This window comes from Harpegnathos saltator, unplaced genomic scaffold (assembly GCF_003227715.2).
Source record: "Harpegnathos saltator strain DR-91 unplaced genomic scaffold, Hsal_v8.6 scaffold225, whole genome shotgun sequence".
Classification (NCBI taxonomy): domain Eukaryota; kingdom Metazoa; phylum Arthropoda; class Insecta; order Hymenoptera; family Formicidae; genus Harpegnathos; species Harpegnathos saltator.
This window is the reverse complement of record NW_020230012.1, coordinates 121819-141879: the sequence shown is the minus strand read 5'-3', so window position 1 is coordinate 141879 and position 20061 is coordinate 121819. Positions and strand designations below refer to the sequence as shown.

General features: G+C 37.2%; 4 protein-coding genes across 8 annotated transcripts; 2 read left to right on the top strand and 2 right to left on the bottom strand.

The window, feature by feature from the left end:
• The first annotated feature begins 481 nt into the window (after positions 1–481).
• Positions 482–6744, top strand: LOC105190598 (BRCA2-interacting transcriptional repressor EMSY). Of its 3 annotated transcripts, none has more exons than XR_003112866.1 (13): positions 482–661; positions 1679–1853; positions 2043–2230; positions 2314–2441; positions 2537–2810; positions 2884–3132; positions 3263–3385; positions 3498–3652; positions 3837–3968; positions 4087–4260; positions 4334–4569; positions 4652–4766; positions 4968–6744. XR_003112866.1 is itself a non-coding variant. In XM_011153410.3 (13 exons), exons 1-13 carry the CDS (start codon positions 601–603, stop codon positions 5117–5119), a joined length of 2166 nt encoding a protein of 721 aa, XP_011151712.1. In that variant the 5' UTR covers positions 482–600; the 3' UTR covers positions 5120–6744. The 3 variants fall into 3 exon arrangements, 2 of the variants coding, with proteins under 2 accessions (XP_011151712.1, XP_011151713.1); XM_011153410.3 differs by having other exon boundaries at positions 4648–4766; XM_011153411.3 differs by lacking the exon at positions 3837–3968 and having other exon boundaries at positions 4648–4766.
• A 334-nt stretch (positions 6745–7078) lies between these two features.
• SmB (small ribonucleoprotein particle protein SmB) lies at positions 7079–8838 on the bottom strand. Its single transcript, XM_011153409.3, has 3 exons — positions 8698–8838; positions 7754–8288; positions 7079–7362 (listed from the first exon to the last, which is right to left on the bottom strand). The coding sequence occupies exons 1-3, from the start codon at positions 8698–8700 to the stop codon at positions 7250–7252; spliced, it is 651 nt and encodes a 216-aa protein (XP_011151711.1). The 5' UTR covers positions 8701–8838; the 3' UTR covers positions 7079–7249.
• Positions 8839–11718: 2880 nt separating this feature from the next.
• On the top strand, positions 11719–13524 carry LOC105190595 (uncharacterized). Its single transcript, XM_011153405.2, has 5 exons — positions 11719–11908; positions 12289–12422; positions 12538–12826; positions 12941–13155; positions 13235–13524. Exons 2-5 carry the CDS (start codon positions 12300–12302, stop codon positions 13442–13444), a joined length of 837 nt encoding a protein of 278 aa, XP_011151707.1. The 5' UTR covers positions 11719–11908; positions 12289–12299; the 3' UTR covers positions 13445–13524.
• chp (leucine rich repeat containing G protein-coupled receptor chaoptin) lies at positions 13520–19978 on the bottom strand. Of its 3 annotated transcripts, none has more exons than XM_011153406.3 (16): positions 19542–19978; positions 18990–19278; positions 18527–18697; positions 17949–18424; positions 17442–17661; positions 17054–17364; positions 16757–16981; positions 16473–16694; positions 16055–16241; positions 15445–15977; positions 15152–15346; positions 14805–15089; positions 14603–14728; positions 14410–14523; positions 14055–14290; positions 13520–13974 (listed from the first exon to the last, which is right to left on the bottom strand). In XM_011153406.3, the coding sequence occupies exons 1-16, from the start codon at positions 19542–19544 to the stop codon at positions 13686–13688; spliced, it is 3882 nt and encodes a 1293-aa protein (XP_011151708.1). In that variant the 5' UTR covers positions 19545–19978; the 3' UTR covers positions 13520–13685. The 3 variants fall into 3 exon arrangements, with proteins under 3 accessions (XP_011151708.1, XP_011151709.1, XP_011151710.1); XM_011153407.3 differs by having other exon boundaries at positions 16073–16241; XM_011153408.3 differs by having other exon boundaries at positions 18990–19257.
• Between the last annotated feature and the right edge of the window lie 83 nt (positions 19979–20061).

Here is a 20061-nt window from a genome sequence, read left to right as displayed (position 1 = left end):
ATAAAATATAGACTCACTACTACTACTGCTACTACTGCTGCTAATTCTGTTGTCATCATTCACTAATGAAAATAAGGCTATTGTTGTCAATGTCCCGATGTCCATTGTGACCATGGTAGCATCCATTTTTCCTTTCACATCAAACGCATCAAAAGTCGTTCTGTTTCCAAAAGCACATAGGCGCATTAACGAAAACGGAACGATATCAATGCGCGCAATGCATTGGTTGCGATCGATGCGCTCGATGCGTGAAACGGAACGCAGCCCAATCATTCATCTCAACTATGATTTGCGTATAACAGCTGAGACAATTGATTGGCTGACGCGGTTTACGCATACGCTTTTTACGCTGCATGGGGAAGCAGCCTTAGGTTGGCGACGCTACCAACGTTGAAATGACCAAGAAGTGAGAGAGAAAGAGAGAGAGAGAAAGAGAACCATACAAATAATAATAATAATAATATAGTAACTAGCACGATACTTTCATCGTCAACTTGCTCGACTGTCATCGAGGGTTGACGAAGATGCGGCTGACACGCTCTGTCGATTTCGTCGTCTTCTTGGAGTGAAATAAGCCGGCTAACGAGAAGTTGTAGAATCATGTGGCCAATGCGGTTGGAGATGACTCGTGATGAGTGCAGAAAGTGTTTGCGATACCTCGGTAAGGTTATGTGGCCCGAGTAATTGCGCTCGCTTTGTTAGCGTATAGAGCTTGCCGAACGACTTCACGGTTCCAAACGCTTTGCTAATTTATATGAACATTCATATAAAAATTATCACAAAAATTATTCTTGTATAAATTAGTGCCAGATTTTCCCACATATCGTCTGTAACGTAACGAAAAGATCAAATTTCTCTGCTCTATGTTTCTCCCGAAACAAAATCCGAATTTGATAGAAATTCGAGAACATACACTTGTTAATAGTAGATCACATTGTACGGAAGTCGCATTTTTATCTTTCACTTCGTATTAAACCACTGTCTGTCTTTGAACAACTTCATGCTGATCGCCGCCTTTTTCGAATGAATAATACTTGACATTAGACAGTTGCATCTAATATTAAAGGTGATGATGCTAATTTGGGGGTAAAGATGTAGTTCTAGGTTTCATATTCCTACACTATACTTCTAGCCTAAAAACGAGGTTGTCGTCATTTTGCTAATACCAAACTGCAATCATGTTGCAACTTTATGTTACATGCATAAAATTCAAAAACAGAAAATCTTGTTTGAATTGAGGTAAAGATACATATTCAACACTTGTATGCTTATATTTTTATGCTTGTATGAGAATATAACGGTTAAAATGAGATAAATTAAATTTTTTCTTAAAATATTTTAGATATATATGATACTTTGAGTATACCTAAAGTTAAATTAAAACAAATTTAACAAATATGTCATGAAATTATGTGTATATAGTTATTGTGTTACATGATATAAGTCAAATACTTATATTTTTCAAGTTAAAAGTATATTTTTCAAGCTTATATTTTTTAAATAGACAATTGTGAATATTATAAGTACCAAAAAAAGATTTATTCTTCGGACAATATGGATTTTATGGATATTTAGATATATCTTATGCAAATATATTGACAATATTTATAGGTAATTATTTTAATTGATATTTTTTATATGATATATTCTGATATATATGGTTTTCTCTATATTGCAGAATTAGATGCTTATGGAAGTATAGTTTCTGTTCTACGTGCCCAAGGCCCTTTTACCAGTGACAAACAGAAGTTGTTACAGGAAATTGCTAAAATGTTAAATATTTCCAATGAGAGGCATCGTGCTGAAGTACGAAGAGCTGTGAATGATGAAAAGCTAGCAACAATTGCTGAACAGTATGTGTTGTGCATAATATTCAGATTGATTTCAAAACTTATAGGAATAAAAAATAATTACACATATGTATAAGAAAAAAATTGATCATAATGATGATATAATATTATTGCCAGACTGCATATACATGCATACATATGTACAGTAAATTTTGTTCATTTAATGAATAATTTAAAATTATTTTAATGTAGACTTAATGGTCCAAATACTGGTACAGATTGGACTATTGAAGGTCGCCGGACTATTCCTCTGTTGCCAAGATTAAAAGGACGGTCGGTATTCACAACACTAGCAAATAGTTTATCTCTTGCTACTGCAGTCGCAAATGCAAAAAGTCCTGATAGACATGTTACTTCTGGACAGTTCGAAAACCTCACAGGTTCTTTAAAGTGATAATTATAATAGTTATAAGAAAAAACAATCTATTTCATGTGGCAATTATACATATATTTGTGTTGACAGCTATTGAAATTGAATCTCAACCTGAAGTAAAAACAGAGGAAAACTTATCTGTTACTCTGATAAAAAAATCTGATACAAAATTATGTAACCTTGAAAACGAACTCGAGAACAGCAAAACTTTACAGGAAGTATGTAAAAATACAAGGAACTGCAATCTTTTATGACTTAATACTTATCAAAGCATTTTCGTACATATCGATAATATAACTTGTATAATTTGCAGAATTCAAATTCGAACGAAAATGAGGTGTTAGATAATAAAGATACGGACGAAAAAGTTACCGAAGCGCCCAAGTTGAAAATTTTCAGAAAACGTAAATCTCCTTCCCCGTTACCAGCACTGCCGAGTAAAGTTCTGGTGGTATCATCGGACTCATTAGAGACGTTGAACCACGCTGTTACAGATAAAACTACGTTCGAGAATGATGTTCAAGAGCCGCAGGCAACCACTCATTATCAAAATGTTAAATTAATTCCATTAACCGTCGAGATCTCAGGTTGGTGGTTCTTTCCGTTTACATACATTTATGTCTTGATGAATATGCATCGAATTCCCTGTTACTCGAACAGGTTCTAAGGAGAGCGAAACGTCGGGAAGCACAGTCGGTCGACCCTTAGTTCCAATAAACAAACATACTAGTACAATAATTCCCGCAATGTGCACAAGCAACGCCAACAAGCCTAAGACGATAGTAAGCTTCGCGCAGAATAAACTTAGTACAAATGTGACGCCGATTACGTCAAATGACGGTGCGTCAAACACGACGTTAAACAAGTTGCAGGTAGAAAATGCAGACGCACGATCTCAGGATAACGCAAGTACGTATATGTAAAATTTTAATCAAACCTAGTTTTATGAAAAATAAAATATATAGATATATACATATATGATATGCCAATAGTGGATTGCTGCGCATATTTCCAGCATTAAAACTTCTTTGGATTGCAGGTGATATGCAGAAAACTCAGAAATCTGAGACAAGCTCAAGTCTGTCTTGCATAAAGCGAGTGCCACCGGTCATACACACCAATACAAATACAAAGCCCATAATGTCTAAATCAGTTATATCGAGTAAGCATCAGAAACATTTATTCACGTTGTTGATGAAAAGTAAATGCTTTTGACAGAATTTTCTAACGTATTTTGAGGAGTATAGATTACCCAGAATTTATCAATTTTTTAGGCAATACACATCGAATTATGGCTGTGCATCCAGGCACTACAGTGTCGAGCGGCCCAGGGCCACCTCAAGTTAAGCAAGCTACTCCATTATTAACTTATAAAAAGTGGTCATCTGAACAAAATGCGACTTTCAGTCCGCAGTCTACTGCCAAAATGGTAAATGTTAAAAACTGTCCATTAATCATTCGTTTCATTAAAAATCTGCATGATGCAAACTAAACAATCCTAAAGGATCATCATGATGAGGAAATTTTGGAAATAATATATAAGAAAATATTTTACTGTGTGTACATCATCTATTTATCTACATACATATATACATATTGTATGCATTTTTCAGAGTGTCACGATAAATTCTACAAAAGCTGTAAATATACCTCATCATTCTAACACTAAATTAACTGCTAAAACTAATGTGATCGTTATCCAGAAGGGTCATGCAAAGGGTGTAACATTATCGCATGCAGGCAAGGTATTCTGATAGATCGGTATTCGTGACACATGTTTGTTGGCTGGGCGAATCAGAGCCCGAGTAGTACAACTAATAAAAGTCGAAGTATCATCATACTGATGACATTATAATGTTTCAGGAGGTATTAGGAAAAGTAATAATGGGAGGGAAAAATCTATGTGTTGCAAGCCAACATAATGCAAGCTCGGTTAGTGTTTCACCACATCACGTCTCTGTGAACGGAGATCAAACAACGACCACGCTACCGATCGCACACCCACCGAATGCAGAATCCGTGAAAACGAATATAAAGGTATGGCTCTAGCTTCACGACGATCGTTCAACTCACCATGTCTGCAACATCTACTGACAACCGCGTTTTACAGTCTGGAAACACGATTGTGTTCAATCTGCGGAAGGACGTCTTCGAGAAGAAAAAGATTCTCTCACAATGCCTCGACTCGTCCGGCGTTCTTAATACGGAACCTAAGACTGTGATACAAAGCAGATATACGCGCCTTCTAACGGAAGAATCCAATAGTGACGCAAATGCGATCGACAGGGAATCGTCTCCTAAGACGGACTCTATCATCATTTCTACGACGGAGAGAAAACAGTATAGGTCAGTTTACAGCAATAGCGATACGTGGGGCAGTAAAATTACTGTACGCGGATGTAACAGCTAATCTTTCTCTTGTAGCAAGGATGAAGATGTTAACGTAAGCGTGAATTCTGAAGTAATAAATTCGCTAGATACCGCGGAAGTGCCGCAAGTTGAGGAAATACTTGTCAAATCGACACAACTTGTCAATAAACAAGGTATACTGCATGTAAACTTGCATCTTATAACTGATTTTAGCTATAACTTATAAGAGGCTAAGAATTCTCTTCATTCAGATTAAAATTCCGATTTGTGGATCTTACTGTTATTTCAAACATTTCGAGTTCTAATGTCCTATATCCTAACTCTATGTCGCGAATATCATTCTGAGGTTTAAAGGATGCGTTTTTTCTACGCAGATGATGCTGAAAACGATAGTCGGACACAAAAATCCAGTAAGGACATGGACATGTTCGATGCGATGTTAGAATCGACGAGTGCGAATTTGGAGAGTTTCCAACACCTGGAGACGGAAACCATAAACCACGTGGACGAGCACGACGACTCGTAACGACTAAGAGGTGTCGACGTTACGTACGTCGTAAATCGTCGTCGTACGGCGACAAGGCTGATACTTTCGTCTCGAAAGCGTACTGATACATCTATTTTACGTAAATATAAATATAAATGCGTACGTTTCTATTTATATATGTTTATTTTAACGAAGTTTACACACATACACACACGCCTACGTTTGCTCCTTGGAACACTCGATAATTTCAAAAGAAATCGAAATGACTTCGCGATCCTGATGTCTCAGTTATTATTTCCTAGCGTAGCACGAACGAGGCGATTTGATCATTTGTAAAAATGAGGTTTCGACACCAAAATTCAATCATACTGATTGACGCTAGTACTATGTAAGTGCCAAATCGTGATCTGCCGTTCTTATATAAATTATATTCTCGTGAAAAGAGGAATAACCATGACACGCACGGCGCGCATTCACTCATTAATTTTTTTTTTTTCGTGATATCAACTCGCCACGCAAATTACTGATCGTTCCTAAGTCAACCTTTTTGATTCTACTTTATCGTGACTTTCCTTCCTATTAGTTTAAAAGAGAACTGCGAGTTGGAATTATATCGAGATGCATTTAGTGCTAAATATATGACACTGTCCCATTGCCAATTTACATTTTGAATGTTTCTCGTATATTTCGCGGACAAATAGCAGGCAGCTTCTATTCAGCATTTCGCGTAGCTTTCCGATTCCGAGATTTGTCTTTTAATTACATATCAAATCAGGAGTCTCACAGCTACGTGTAACGTTATAGAACGCGACGCGAGCAAAGATATTTCATACGTTGCACAGCGAGAGAAGAAATAACCGGACGTGTCTTACGCACATTCAAAAATTGTTTCGTATTTTACCCATGAATAACGTAACATTTGAAGATGTGTAAGACTAAACGTTTCTGTAAATGTGATATTATGGTGTTAAGTACTAGAATTTTGGTTCTATGAATCTGTCACTTGCTCATACTTATTAACTGTCGTAGCGGCATTGTAAATACTTTGTAAATACACTGAAGAACTTGGGCTACTGTGAGAATGTACGTTTTAGAGTGGATGTAGGTGAATCTGCATAGATGCATGTGATCATATGTGATCATGTAAATCATGTATATGTGTATATGTATATACACACCATAGATACACATATACATATATACATATATATTGCAATACCTTCCCACTCTATCGCCATTAATGAAGTGTAAGTGTCAATAGAGACTCGACGATAGTTTTAGTTATTTTATCGTTGTAGGTACTGTGCGCGTTTCTTGCTCTCTTTTTAAATAAAACTTGCTCGTATAGAGCGAGAGCCAGCAATCTGTTCTTCATTAAAGAGCATAATTAGATTTAACAGGAAAAGAATATATTTTTTCATAAGCGAGAAGTGACACTGCCCTTCGATTCGCAATATTGCGGTGCTCTGTTACTCAGATTTTTTACTGTAATCGTGTGTCTACAGGATTTTCGCCTAAATCGCTGTAATTTGTATGCAGCTATTACGTGCGATCGTGGTTTTCACCTCAATAAATCAGCTGGATCATTGATCATCTGTTAAACCGAATATATTAAATATATTGTATCGATCGTCTTGAATATACCATACCTTCCATCTGTGAAATTTTAGTACTGTTCTTTTCACGATGAATTTTCGAACAATAGTGAATACTGTAATAAATTAAATTATCTTGATTAAATTCAAAAAGATTATTTTAATATAATTTCAATTTGAATCTTTATTACTTAGATATGATGTTGAATATAGAAAAATTAAAAAGATATGACATCCGGTCAATCTGGACAAAAATCTGTAGATATATAAAAACTGATGCAGTAAGTCTGAAAGATTCTATACACATTATTATATTGGTGCAACATATGTACAGACGTACTGATATTTATGATTAATTAGGAAAATAATAAAGGTATTTAAGCTTGAGTAAAATAGATATTTGTTGATTTTTCACACATTCCCAATTATTAATTGATATTTATTAGCATCATTGAGAAGACTTATGCACAGACTGATGATATTGAATTTTAATACAAAGAATTTCTTTTATATATTGTTCTCTTGAATGAGTTTATATTATAAAATGTGTTTAGATATTGAAAAGTAACATCCATTAATATGGACGAGGAGGAGGACCACCACGCATCAAACCTGGAGGTGGGCCTCTCATTCCAGGTGGCATCTGTGGACCACCACGTGCTAGAGGTGGCATTCCAGGTGGCATACCTGTGAGATATTTAATTATTATTTAATGAAATTATATGATATGATTATGTATCTGACAACAGTAAAGAAGTAATCATAATTATTCTCTGATATATTGCTCAAAATAATTAGAGTGCCACCTCATCAAATGCCATATCATTTAATAGGTATTTTTAAACAAATTCAATATTTTTCTTGTAATTCATCTTAGTTCATTTATTTTTATTCCTCATTCGAACTTCATAGAATTATTTGACAAAATTATTTATTCAATATGAACTTTTAATTGTTTTAAGCAGCATAATAATGCTGATATATCAAAGCATCAAATAAAAGTAGAGAAAAGAGAAGATAAAAAAGAGAAGTAGATCCAAAAGAATTAAATATTTATATTGAATAAGAAAATTCATACCCATCATTCCTGCTGGTGGTCCCATCATTCCTGGCGGTGGTCCACCCACTGGCATACGTGGAGGACCACCTGGATGAATCTGTGGTGGTGCAGATACTTGGCCTCTACTACCTGGAGTCATAATTTGTTGGGATGGTCCCCCAACGCCTCTGACAGGTCCTTGAAGACCAGCAGGAACACCTGCAACACTTGCTGGCATACCTCTGCCTGCAGCACGAGCCATACCAGGCCCTGGTGCAGCTCCAGGGATTGGCACTCTAGGCAATCCTTCTTCAGGTGGTGGTGGACCCTCTACCGTTAACGAAACTATATTCTCACCACGTAGGAGAACAAATCCTAATACACGTTTCTCTTCCCTTTCTGGTTGTTTGGTATTTTTCGGTTTGATTTTACGGAATTCCTCACAGTCGCCGAGAATTAAATTCATATGTTTATCAAAAGCTTTAAAGGTGCCTATAAATGTTCTAGAGTCTTGAAGGATGATTCTGACTCTATAATTTATATGCTGCAGCATCTTATTGTTTTTTCCGATCGTCTGAAACAGATTTTAATTGTTAAACATGAACATAAAAAATTTTCTCAACTATAAATATCTTTCTTCATGTCTATAAAATATATTATAGAAATTCCACAAATATCTTTATTTATTATCTTTGAGAAGCAGCCTATAATATTTAACTTTATCCAATTGAACAAACTCTAGGATTTCTTGCATTTAATAATAAAAGTTATCTTTAATACATTCATTCATTATTTTAAATTTATTTAAAATCTTCTTTAACTCTCTTTTGATGAAAGTTTTCAAATATATAACATCCAACGATTTTGCCATTTTTATTTAAGAAATAGAATTTATATTCAGAAAATTAATATAAACCAGATATATATATATCTAGAAGGTTATTCAATTATAATTATTTCAAAAATATTAAAAATTTTATTACCATTTTGGCAAATATTTAGTCACGTTACTATGCCACAAATTTTTTCAGTGTTTTACCACGTAACCTCCTTAATGCATAAGCTCAGTTCAGTTCAGTCCGGTATATGGCTTTAGGTAGAAGGGTGTACCCATACGCCATTCTCCTAACGCATAAGCTGCTAAAAACACTGAAATAGAAATCAGTAGAGCGCTAAAATTGCCATTTAGGGGTCTACAGGAGCCTACTAGAGATCTCTTGCGGAGACCCGCGAACTAGGCAAAATTATATTGCAAATTATGAACAAAATATGAAGAGAATCACCTTATATGTATGATATTTGCAATCAGAAGAAACGTCTGCAGGGTCGTACAGAGTGCTTTTTTGGAAAAAAAGTCGAAATAAAAATCGATTAAATAATTTGAATGAACGTTCATCCCGCGGTGCAGCACGAACCTATATTTTCATTTATTAAGCCAGCGGCACACGGTGCTTGTTTTCGTGCTGGATTGCTTGCTGGATGAAAATACTGCGTTCTGATTGGTGTATTTCCGAAGATGGATGGAAATGCATCAATCAGAACGCAGTATTTTCATTCAGCAAGTAATCCAGCATGAAGACAAGCACCGTGTGCCGCTGGCTTTACAAATTTTCAAGAACCTGAATGCAAAATCGGGCTCTATACGACCCTAGATACTAATATAAGGAAGATGTCCATGTATGTCTAATAAGAAAATATGATGTATGCGTGGCAAAATTTGTAAGTGTAGATAATACGGAAAGTGTAGCCCAGTTGCACTATAATGCAGTCTATATTATCTAAAGCCAGCGGCACACGGTGCTTGTTTTCGTGCTGGATTGCTTGCTGGATGAAAATATTGCATTCTGATTGGTGCATTTCCATCCATCTTCGAAAATATACCAATCAGAACGCAGTATTTTCATCCAGCAAGCAATTCAGCACGAAAACAAGCACCGTGTGCCGCTGGCTTTAACCTTCCTGCCTTGAGTTCGCGCGAGCAATGCATTAGCATTAGCGTATATATGAGCAGTACATAAGTACTGCCGTGTGTATGTGTATGAATACCTTCCAGCTTCCACTTTAAAACATAAGATATTTTGTCACGTTGACGATATATGTAACCATTAAATTAATATGGAATATTCCTTGAACTATTATCGAAGTCCCTACAGAGCCAGATTTTGCAATCCAGCCGTCCATAATTTATGAAAAATAAATGAAGCGTCCGCCGTACCAAGCATCACTGCGAGGCATTCGAAATATCATTTTACGAGATGCAATATTTCGTCTCTTTGACGATACGTATTATTATCAAATTGTTGCAGCATCTTCTTCGTACTATTTCTGATATCGGTACAAAGCCGGATTTTGCAATCTGGTCGTCAAAAGTTTATAATATATAAATAAAGACATCCGTCGTACCAGGCGTTAGAGCGAATCAGTTGAGAAATGATTGTAGGAGATGCAAAATTTCATCTCGTTGACGATATATTTAACCGCCAAATTGTTATAGCATCTTCTTTGAACTAACCCCGAGAAATCTACAGAGCCAGATTTTGCAATCCAGCCGTCAAAAATTTATAATATTTTAATAAAGCAAGCGTCATACGAAACATCGCAGCGAGTCCCGCGAAATACCATGTTACAAGAAAAGATATTTTGCCTCGTTGCACTCATATATTACCACCAAATTGTTACAACATATTTCTCGATTTATTTCCGAGGTCTATACAAAGCCAGATTTCGCAATCAGGTCGTCTAACTTTTATCACAAATAAATAAAGATGCACCAAGCATCAAGGAAGATCACGCGAATACAATTTCACAAGAAGAGATATTCGGCCTCGTTGACGATATATGTAACTGCCAAATTGATATGGAATATTCTGTGAACTATTATCGAGGTCCTTACAGGGCCAGATTTTGCAATCTGGCCGTCTAAAGTTTATGAAAAATAAATGAGTCCGCCGTACCAAGCACCGCTGCGAATCACTCCAAAAATTATTTTTCGAGATGCAAAATTTCGCCTCGTTAACGATACGTATAATTGCTAAACTGTTACAGCATCTTCCTTCAACTATCCCTGAGGACCTTACACAGCCAGATTTTACAATCCGGCCGTCCAAAATTTATAATATATAAATAAAGTATCAGCCGTACCAGTAGTTGCAGCGAGTCAGGTGGAATACCATTTTACAAGAAGCAATATTTTGCCTTGTTGACGTTGTGAAATATATGAACTTGTTATAGCATCTTCCTACAACTATTTCCGAGATCTCTACAGAGTTAGATCTTACAAACAGGCCGTCAACAATTTATTATACATAATTAAATCGTCAGCTGTACCAAATATCGCAGCGAATCAGGCGGAATACAATTTTACAAGAACAAATATATTGCCTCGTTGACAATATATATATAACCACCAAATTATTATGGTATCTTCCTTGAACTATCCCTGAAAATCCCTGAAAAATTACTGCAAGAAATGAAGTTGTTATTATATACCATATTGTACAATATTAAAACATACGCGCAATAATTATCTATAATTTGCATATATGGGCGTTTATGTAATTATAAGTAATATAAAAGTCATGACAAATTAATGTGGCCGCGTGTTATCTCTGTCGTGTCATTGCTAGAAATCGTCCGAACTCTCGAAATTATTTTCTTCCCGAATTATGAATATAAAACAATGTGGAAAGAAAAACAAGGGGGTGAAAGGGGGGACGGCGACGTCTGCCTTACGATACATCGCTGCTGGCTCGCTTCGTCGCGATTGTCTATTCGCTGGTGGTGAGACGAAGACCGATTCTTCGTTTTTATCTAACTAATCTAGCTCGCTCGTGAACATAGCACAGAACAGAACCAAATAATTATGGACATAGCACGGAATAGTACCGACAAATCGTGGACATTGGCTTAGTAATTCATGTCCATGAAAAATGGACCCAGTTGGCGCTGCGAATCAGCCAACTTTTCCATAACACTGTAAATGCAGCCATGCCCGCTCTCAGGCTTCTCTCTGTATATACTTGAAGACAATGTACACAAAAAACACTAGGACACTTTTCTTTTTATTTTTTAAGGGTGAATCGATTGGGACTAAAAAAACGCCGATTGGTTCAGTCATTGCTGAGATAATAATATCTCACCTCGTTTCAACTCGCAGTTTCGTGTATAATAGACATTACCGTGCCTCTTGATAACGTAATTTATTTATATGAAATAATTTAAAAATTCAAAAATTCATAAATTCATAAATTCAAAAATTCATAAATTCATAAATTCAAAAATTCATAAATTCAAAAATTTATTATTTAGTATTAAATGTATATATAAGTACCATGTGTTTATTTTAATTATATTTCCCCATATTTAATGGTAACACTATAAAAAGCGCAATGAGTTATAATTAAAAGATTTCGCAGTAACTTCGCGTTTCTCGTGAGAATACGCTACATTCAGGATTAACAGAAATGATGAACTTGACAGTTTTGCAAGCTTGATAAATCATTCGTCTTTCGTTGTTGCGAGGTACAGTAATTTTTCTATGCAAATTAAACGTTTTGAATAATTTCTTTATAAAGATTTCGCTAGTATGCATACCGAAAAAAAGCAAACTATCAACGTCACAACAACTTCCAAAACGAGTGAAACTGATAATCCTATTTTTAAATATGAACGAATTCAACGAATGGATAATTTTCGCATGTTTAGCAAAGTAATGTCAGAAAGATGAGCACATTAGATAAAAAATCAAATTAAATTAATTATGGATGATATAGTATATCGTAATTAATAAAAATAAATTATATATCATACATTTAATATATCAGATTTTGGACGAGCCGGGATACACCAATAGAGACCAAAAATACTTTATAAAATTAACGAATTCATCGCCCAAATCGATCGGTACAAGTAGCACAGAAGGAATCTCGACTGCATCAATTGAGGCTCGAGAGAAATCGGATATCTGGAAATACAGAGTAATATGTAACAAACGAAGTACAATAGAATCGTCAACATCAGCGAATAATACAACTCAACGACTCGAACACGTCTCGTGGAAATATAAAAATCCTCCCAGCGTTTCAATTTGTGAAAAATCTAGTCGTGCCTCGGGTAAATATAAAATTATCAAAAATAAATGAAAACGGAAATATACCCATAGAAGCAAAGTACCCGATGTATTATATCAAATATAATTCAACGTAATGAAGTTCTACTTTCTCGTAGACGTTATCCTTAAAGAGGACGAACCCCAGGAGGGGAAAACCGAACGAGGCGTTCTCTCTGACTGTCGAGAATTCTTGGCTAACTATCAGGAATCCTGTGGCACGCCACGAACTGAATATTCATTTGCTACTTTAATTACAGTGATGGCTCAGGCCACAGCACGATCTTTGTGGGCTTTGTTGTATGTGTTTATTAACATCGTGCCTGTTATTCAGGTGATTATTGTAAAGAATGCTCTCTAATTCTCTCAGGCTACACTAAACAAACAAGAAAATAGCGTGACGCAATTTCTAGATGTTTTCTTTCATACTGAGATTCGTGTTGGACAAAGTGCTTAACATACGAAGAACCAAGGACCTGCGACAAATAACAGTGAAATTTGTGATACTCGCCGTGCAGTTACTCAGCGTTCATGTCTGTCTTCTATTTATACTTGGCTTCATCGTTTTCCCGATCGTACAATTAGCAGTCGGCATCGCTGTGAAACTCGTGACGAACGATTAAACTAGTCGAGGACGAACTCACACGCTTGTTTGTTGTATCACGACATATTGTGAAGCACGAATAAAACCACGTCAGTTGTTACCCTTACAGAAATCCTTTTAATTTCAAATTAGTCTTCCTTTGTACAAGTACATGAGCATGCATGATAATTCAACAGAAATCTCCGACAATCGTCACCCTCTTGGATATAAGATTCGCAATTTGACTTGAGGATATGTGAGGTCACAAGAATGAAGTACGCTTAATAGATGATAACTACTAAGATCGAAAGGACTAGTAGAGTCAAAGTGTTCGACAGGATAATGTGGCTCGCCGCGCCCCATCCGCATTCTAGCTCAGTTTTTAACATATTTGATAATGACACATTGTTCTTGTTCATGCAGAATGTCTCACGCAGGTCGTCATCCCAACCGTTGTCCCAGCAATTGAATTCGTCATCTTCTTCGTGCTCCATATTCTTGGATTTGTCGTAAGAGGTACATCGGTCCTCTTGGTATTGCCTATGCTTCCTTTGCCACACCTCGATCCACCTGTGGAAGTGAAAGGAAGAAAAACTCAAATCTTCTGTAGTAACGCTAATATCTTAAGCATTTCATCAAGTCTATCGTACCCGACGTCGCAATCGCAATTAAGGTAACTGTCGGCTAAGCGGAGCTTCATGAGGAACCGTTCGCCCGGCACTCCCGGTTTATAGCCGGACGACGGATTATGCAGAGTTCGAGTGTCGCTGTCGTGGATCTCCACTGTGATGTTGCGCACTCGTTGTGCATTGCTGAAAGTCTCTTGAGGTACGGTCGCTACGCTGGTGTTGTACAGGCCGAAATGAAGATGCGGGTTACGCATGCCCTGGAAAAACCATTGCGAAACGTCACTTCGTAATGTTCATTATATCATATCATCAATCACATATTTCGTGAGAGGTCTGAAATTTTACAAGGAAAAGCTGTGAAAAGACGAAAACTTACGCGCAGTATCTCCGGATGTATATTCTTTAGATTTCGACCAGTCAGAGTGATATTGTATAATTTATAAGGCAACTTTCCCCTCATTTCCTTCTCTAGATTGGTGTCGTTCTGGACCTGCAATAATCACGCTCGACTTTAGTCAAGCAGACTTTTGTTGAACATAAAGGTTTGGAGTTATATATGTAACACTTACGTCAATAAGCAAATGCTTCAAGCCATGATTGTACTCCAGAATGGTGGGAAAGTTGAAGTTCTTGATACCGTTGTAGGCGGTGATGTGTAATTTGCGAAGCTTAGTAGCTTTGCAGAGTGCACCTGTCTGCAAAAGTTGACCGTAGATCGTATCTTAGACTAGTGTTCTTATAGATTCGTTAAAAATATAAAGATTTTCTCACCTCGAAGATTGACAGAGTGAGTCTTCGTATGTCTAACTCTTCCAGACTGTCAGCCACACCTAAGAAACTCGTATTCGTGATAGCTGTAATGGGATTGTCCGCCAAGTTAAAAGTTTTCAATTCCGGTAGCGAGTGGGTGATCAATGGTACCACTGTCAAATCGTTGAAGCTTAAGTCCAGATAGTGAAGATATGTTAGATTCGACGACATTTCCGCAGGTATTGAAGCCAGCTCGTTATGCGCCAAATATAAAGTTTGCAGCCGTCTCAATGGCAACTCTGGAACCTATACGTTCCCGATTACAAGATGTTTCACAGTACTCTTCATGTCACTGACCAAATACTCACGCTCAAGAGGGAAATGTTGCTCAGACTGAGATATAAGAGCGTATCCTCCAAACCGTAGAACGTTCTTCCGCGAGTTTCCAGGATAAGTTGCTTGTTGTGACTCAGATCGAGATGGGCCAAGTATGGTAGATCAGAGAACACACCATCATCCAGTCTGACCAATCGATTATACGATAAATCCAGCCATACAAGACCCTATTAATGTGTCAAATTTATTAAACAAGATAGTTAATTACCGAAAAGAATACATTGTCGATTTAAATGCATGTCAACATGAAATAAATCTAACTCACTCTAAGTCTGAATATCGTGTCAGTATTGTGGATTCCCGACAAGATATTCCAAGACATGTCTAAGTTTGCTAAACTCGCGGCAGAGTTGAGCGACATGCTCTTGATGGGAATTCTCGTAAACTGATTGTGCGAGAGATCGAGACTCTCTATGTTAGAGTCGGTGAACATATTATCTGGCAAGGACCTCAACTTATTGTGAGATAAGTCAACAATGCGTAATTTCTTCAAGGGTTTCAGAGCCTCCGCCGGGATGTCCGTGATCTCATTCCAAGAGAGACGGAGCACCTGCAGGTTCTTCGTGTTCTTAAAACAGTCGAAGTCCACTTCGAACAAATCGTTATGCCTCAGATCGAGCCACTGTAGGTGCGGCATGTTGCCGAAGATACCCTGGGTGATGTTTCTCAATTGATTGTTCGACAAGTACAGATGAGTAAGCGAATATTCGACTGGCTTGAAATAGTACTTCATGATGTCAGATATGTTATTGTAACTCAAATCCAGGACTTTGATATTTGACTGCACGTTGCCGCCAACTGCAAGTAGAGATTAAGACGATTGTGCGACTTCGAGAAAATCTAGTTAAAACGAAACGAAACAAATGCGAACGCACGATAGATGTGAAACGCACTAGCAGTGGGTGGTGTAAAAGTAGTGCTATTTATCCACAATCTCGAAATCTCGTTATGGCTAACGTTAACTTTGAACGACGACAATGTACCCACTTGATCGAAGGAGGCAAAATCAAACTCGTTGAGATTGTTGTACGCGAGGTCGAGAAACTCCAGATCCGGCAAATTCTGAAATATTACAAATATATGCATTTAGAATTTTAGGTTTAATTTTTCGATATATGTAATAAAAATATATGTATTAAAAATTATATCTACATATACACATAAGAGAAATTTTGATAAAGATCTGGCTTTTAATTTTTTATAAAATTTATAATTGAAAGAACATTTGAACGTTCTAGTATCTTCTATAGGACTCTCTCTGCATATTACTCGTATATTCAAGTATCAGATTACCTGGAAGGCTTCATCGGTGATGTCTCTAATCTTGTTGCCGCGCAAATTGATGTATTTAAGCCGGTTCATATTCATGAAAGCTCGTCTTTCAATTTTCTCAATAGCATTGTCTTCCAAATTGATTGTCATTAAAGCTGATAGATCGACGAACGTGTGAGTTTGTAGGTTCTTCACTTGATTGAAAGCGAAATTAACTTCTTCCAGCGTTGAATGTATGTCACCCTACGAAATACAAAAAATTCTCTGAATAGGCAACACGCTTCTCAAGAGAATAAATGACTCACTTGGAAGGTGCCCTTCGGTATATTGTCGATCTCGTTATCTTGCAGCTCGATGCGCTTAATTCTCTTTAGGAAATGGAACGACGTAGCTGGTAAGGAGCGAATTTTGTTGTTGCTGAAGTCGAGGTGTTGCAAGTTTGTCAGCGACTTAAACGGTCGGTTCGGTATCTCGGAAATCGTGGAAGAGAGACCGTGAGACATTCTTAGTGTCAAAAGAGAGTGACCCACCTACGTGCAAAAATATGAAAAGTTTGAAAATTGCAGATATTAAACATTGCAAGAGTTGTAAAACGCATTTACCTCCGAGAACGCTTCATCGTCTATCGTCGAGATTGAATTCTCAGAGAAGTCTAGGTACTTAATCCCACGTACGTGCATGAAAGTGTGGCTTTTGATAGTGTTCAAATTACTATGAATTATCCTAAGCTCCTTAATGTCCATACCAAACTCCAAAAAATCGTTAGGCGACAGAGTGGCCTGTGGCATTCGCGAGATCGAGAGGAAGCGTAAATTTCTCATTTGTCGTAGATCTTGAAGAGAAATCATACCGTTCTGCTTGCCGCTAAGATCCAAATTGTATAAGGAATATTGGAAACCATTGAACACTTCAGCTGAAAGCACACATGAAAATAGCACTTGGTTCACGATTAACTGTCTGTAACATGGTTTCGAAAAGCGTATTATTCACCGGGCGAAAAGGTGTCGATGCGATTCTCGCGAAAGATGAGCGTACGCAAAAAATCAAATTCTTGAAACAGACGGTTCGGTAGCGTGGTGATATTATTGCCTGAGACATCTAACAACTCGAGAGTCGACTCTAAGCCGGCGAAGTTGGCCGAGTTGATCTCCAGCAGGTCGCAGTCGCTCAAATATAACTCGCGAATACGTGAGTCTCTAAATGTACCTTCCTTTAATTGCAAACGAAAATATGTTACTATCAATTTAGTATATTGTTATATAAAATAGTAATATGTAGATATATATATATATATATAGATATATATCTATATATATAAAGTTATATATATATATCTATATGTAAAGTGTTATATATATATATTTTTATATATATTTTAATTTGTCACAAATATTTATGAATCTTATGAATATTTTCCAAATGTTTTTTTAAACTTTTGGATCAAATGATATAAATTATATGACTTTTATACTTTAATTATACTAATTAAAAACATGCCTCAATTATCGTTAAGGGGTTGCCGTTAAGATACGTGCGGTTGACTTTGTAGAAGTGTTGGAAATCACCAGACGTGAGCATCTCGATTTGATTGTAATCCAGCTGCAGAACATCCAAGGACATCTGTATGCCCTTGATTTCTGGCTCCCGTTGGGTCTGCAACATCTTCGAAATCCTATTGTAGCTGAGATCAAGGACCTTCATGCGCTTCAGCAGGGACAGTTGAGCGTACGGCACGTGCGTCAATTGGTTGTCGTTCAGATAAAGGTGCGTGAGGTGTGCCATCCCATCTCGGAATACGGATGGATCGATTTCCTTTAGGCTATTCTCCCGAAGATCGAGGATCTCTAGATACGTAAGGCCAGCGAAAGCATCGGCCGGCAGTTTCTCGATTGCATTTCGTCCCAAGCGTAGAGTCTGAAGAGAATTCTCCAAGCCACGCCAATTTTCCGGAGCGATACGCGATATCTTGTTACCTAAGATAACATAAGACATTTTTAATTGATATAAACATTAGCAATATGCTTTTATAAAGGACCATCGATGACTGATACTCATTAAGAGCGAAAAGCGAATACCTGTGAGTTCGAGTAATCGCAATTTTTGTAAATGTCTGAACGATTTACTCGGTACGCTGGCAAGCTGGTTGTAAGATAAGTCGAGTTCCCATAACGATCGCTCGAGACCTAGAAAGGCTTCGTCTGGGATGTCCGCTAGCGGATTATGTTTGATCTGTAGCTTGTAGAGACCTAGAATACAAAATGACGGTATGATTCATCTATCACAGATTTTTAGCGACACAATTTACTTGTAGCTTCGAACGGATGATTACAAGTTGTAACACGTGAAAAATATTTTTAATAACTAAAAATGCATATTTTAAAACAATAGCAATAAAGCGTAAAAGAAACACAAGTTTTTTAACATGAAAGATCAGCAGGAAAGAATGTTTTCAAATTAAATTTAAAAAAAAGAAAGAAAGAGAAAACAACAAAGTCCTTTAGACTCCCTATTTCGTAATTTTGTAACTCAGTTTGCTACCGGTGTTTATGAGATATTGCGGTTGTAGAAATCTGAGTCCGTTGTTTTCCAGCTGCAGCATAAACACTTTCGACGAGTTAATCGGCTGTGGTATTCGCGGCATCGGCACATTATAGCACGCCACTATGCCGAGATCCGGTATGGCTTTCGAGCAGGTGCAGAGCGGATTGAAGAAGCATGGCGGATACTGGACGGGTAACTCGTGCATCCGCGCCACGGACGCCCATAGCATCAGCAGCAGGGTGATGATCAACATAACATAGGCGACCTTCACCAAAGTAAAGAGCTTCTGCAAATCATCGATATTGCAAATCGGATTTACTTCCAGGAACACGCGACGTATTGTAGATCATTTAACCAAAACCGTTGATACATTTTTACATAAAAAATTTCATATAAAAACGCGAATTCTCTCTCATTAGAGTCATCGACAACTTCTTCCGCAATTCCATACAGACGTTTGTGTGATTACATGATTCTGACATAATCCGCTAAAATGGTTTTGCTAAACAGGAAATTTTAAACGTTCAAATAATGATCGACAGATTTTACCATGGCCCGTTAGACCAACTCCGCAAAATTCCTGCGTGTTGTATTCTTCCGTTAAGGTCACTTCGAATAACGAAACTTCAACTGACTGCTCTCTCGCAGCAGTCGAGCATACTGGCCGTTGCTCGTGCGGTAGGGCTTCGCATGTTCGCCGACAGTCCCAGTGCTTCTCTTTACCCGATTACAAACATGATATTCTATTAGGTGGCGATCGAATAAAGCTGTGCGTACAAAGCCATTTAACTGACTCGACGCGGTCAGTAATTATATTTGAACAGTGCAGTCAGTCACGCGGTTGCTATTGTGCAATGCTCCAATATTGTAGAATCACTAATATCCTTTTGGAGATTAACGATTTTAGTATTATAGTATTAGTGTACAGTGTTGTTATCTCCTCAACTTCTCCGCCGTTAAGTATTCTCTACTGAAACCTCGACTTTATGCTTTTCATTTGGTTGGTTCGAAGGATGTAACGACGGAATATGAAGAAAACAGATGAATTAGGTCTGACAGAGAGACCTAT

Coding starts and splice junctions, on each gene's coding strand:
- LOC105190598 (XM_011153410.3), top strand. CDS start 601: ATGTGGCCAATGCGGTTGGAGATGACTCGTGATGAGTGCAGAAAGTGT. Junction 662..1,678: donor AAAGTGTTTGCGATACCTCG/GTAAGGTTATGT, acceptor TCTATATTGCAG/AATTAGATGCTTATGGAAGT. Junction 1,854..2,042: donor CTAGCAACAATTGCTGAACA/GTATGTGTTGTG, acceptor ATTTTAATGTAG/ACTTAATGGTCCAAATACTG.
- SmB (XM_011153409.3), bottom strand. Junction 7,363..7,753: donor ACCACCAGCAGGAATGATGG/GTATGAATTTTC, acceptor AATATCTCACAG/GTATGCCACCTGGAATGCCA.
- LOC105190595 (XM_011153405.2), top strand. CDS start 12,300: ATGCATACCGAAAAAAAGCAAACTATCAACGTCACAACAACTTCCAAA. Junction 12,423..12,537: donor ATTTTCGCATGTTTAGCAAA/GTAATGTCAGAA, acceptor TTAATATATCAG/ATTTTGGACGAGCCGGGATA. Junction 13,156..13,234: donor ACATCGTGCCTGTTATTCAG/GTGATTATTGTA, acceptor CGCAATTTCTAG/ATGTTTTCTTTCATACTGAG.
- chp (XM_011153406.3), bottom strand. Junction 16,982..17,053: donor ACGATGAAGCGTTCTCGGAG/GTAAATGCGTTT, acceptor TTTTGCACGTAG/GTGGGTCACTCTCTTTTGAC. Junction 16,242..16,472: donor TCACCGATGAAGCCTTCCAG/GTAATCTGATAC, acceptor GTAATATTTCAG/AATTTGCCGGATCTGGAGTT.